General features: G+C 45.7%; 1 protein-coding gene across 1 annotated transcript; it reads left to right on the top strand.

Moving 5' to 3' along the window:
- Positions 1 to 7: 7 nt before the first annotated feature.
- On the top strand, positions 8 to 466 carry LOC101658560 (ATP synthase subunit d, mitochondrial-like; the record flags this gene model as incomplete). The annotated part of the gene is made up of 1 exon (XM_045294938.1): positions 8 to 466. A coding segment is annotated over one exon (390 nt), but the record flags the coding sequence as incomplete, so codon positions are not given.
- Positions 467 to 1725: the final 1259 nt, after the last annotated feature.

The raw sequence follows: 1725 nt of genomic DNA on the forward strand, positions 1-1725 counted from the left end.
GCTGAAGTCCTGGAGTGAGGCCCTCACCTCCAGGTTGGCAGTTCTCCCCGAGGCGCCTCCCGCTATCGACTGGGCTTACTACAAGGCCAACGTGGCCACGGCCGGCCTAGTGGACGACTTCGAGAAGAAGTTTAAGGCCCTGAAGATCCCTGTGCCAGAGGACAAGTTCACTGCCCTGGTGGATGCTGAAGAAAAAGAAGATGTCAAGACCTGTGCCGAGTGTGTGTCTCTTTCCAAGACCAGGATTGAGGAAGACGAGAAGCAGGTGGAGAAGATGAGGAACATCATTCCCTTTGACCAGATGACCACTGACGACTTGAACGAAGTCTTCCCCGAAACCAAGTTAGACAAGACCAAGGATCCCTACTGGCCTCATCGGCCAATCGAGAGTTTGTGAAGCGGAGTCTGAGTGGACACGCTGGCCCTCCCCTGAGGCGCTCTGAACAGTAAAAATAAGAATGCTAAAAAAAAAGTGAATATCAGAAGAGACTCGAAACTTGGCAAATGGAAAACCTGACGAAGTCAAAGAACTGAACCGAACATTTCAAAGGGCGGCTGAAGAAATAACAAAGCAAATACTATAATGAAATGTGCAAAGAGCTAGGGTTAGAAAATCAAAATGGAAGAGCACGCTCAGCTCATCTTAAACTGAGAACTCAGAACCAATTCAAGCTTCAAGTTGCAATACTGAGAGATTCTACGGGCAAAATACTGACTGATGTGGAAAGCATCAAAATGATATGAAAAAAATGCACAGTCACTGCACCAAAAAGAACCACTGGACATTCCACCGTGTCAGGAGGTGACATGGGCAAATGACCCACTGATTGCAGGAAGAAGTTCCAGCTGCTCCGAAAGCATTAGCCAAAAAGCGAGGCCCCAGGAATTGGTGGAATACCAACTGAAATGTTTTAATGCCCCGGAAGTACTTACTCACCAGGAAATTTGGAAGACGGCTATTTGGCCAACGGACTGGAAGAGATCCATATTTGTACCCATACCAAAGAAAGCCGCCTCAACAGAATGCTCAAACTATGGAAAATACTAACAATCATGCAAGTAAAATCTTGCTAAAGATCATCCAACAATGACTGCAGCAGTACACCGACAGTGGGTTCAGGCCGATTCAAAAGAGGAACAAGGGATAGCATTCATTGCTGATGTCAGACGGCTCTTGGCTCCAAGCAGAGGATACCAGAAAGATGTTCTTGTGTTTCACCGTGCCAAGGCATTTAACTGCATGGATCAGAACAAAATGGATAGCTTGCGAAGGATGCGAATCCCAGAACACTTCATTGTGCTCATGTGGAACTTGTACGAATAGAACAAGGGAATGCTGCATGGTTTAAAAGGTGCGTGTCAGGGCTGTTGTGCAATTAATTAGAGAAGTTGGATCAAGTGAAGACGAATGGAGTATCAGGACTGGAGGAAGGCTTATTAACACTCTTTGATAGGCAGATGACACAACCTTGCTTGCTGAAAGTGAGGAGGACCTGAAGCACTGGCTGATGAAGATCAAGGATTGCACCCTTCAGTAGGGATTACAGCTCAATGGAAACAAAACGAAAACCTTCACAATGGGGCCAACAGATAATAACATCAAGATAAACAGAGAAAAGATGGACATTTACAAGGGTTTTGTCTTCCTTGGATCCACAATCAATGCTCATGGAAACAACAGTCCAGAGATAAAATGCAGCGTTGTATTGGGAAATCTGCACAAGA

Source organism: Echinops telfairi, unplaced genomic scaffold, assembly GCF_000313985.2.
Source record: "Echinops telfairi isolate 266 unplaced genomic scaffold, ASM31398v2 ScPeMD7_3850;HRSCAF=4556, whole genome shotgun sequence".
Taxonomy (NCBI): domain Eukaryota; kingdom Metazoa; phylum Chordata; class Mammalia; order Afrosoricida; family Tenrecidae; genus Echinops; species Echinops telfairi.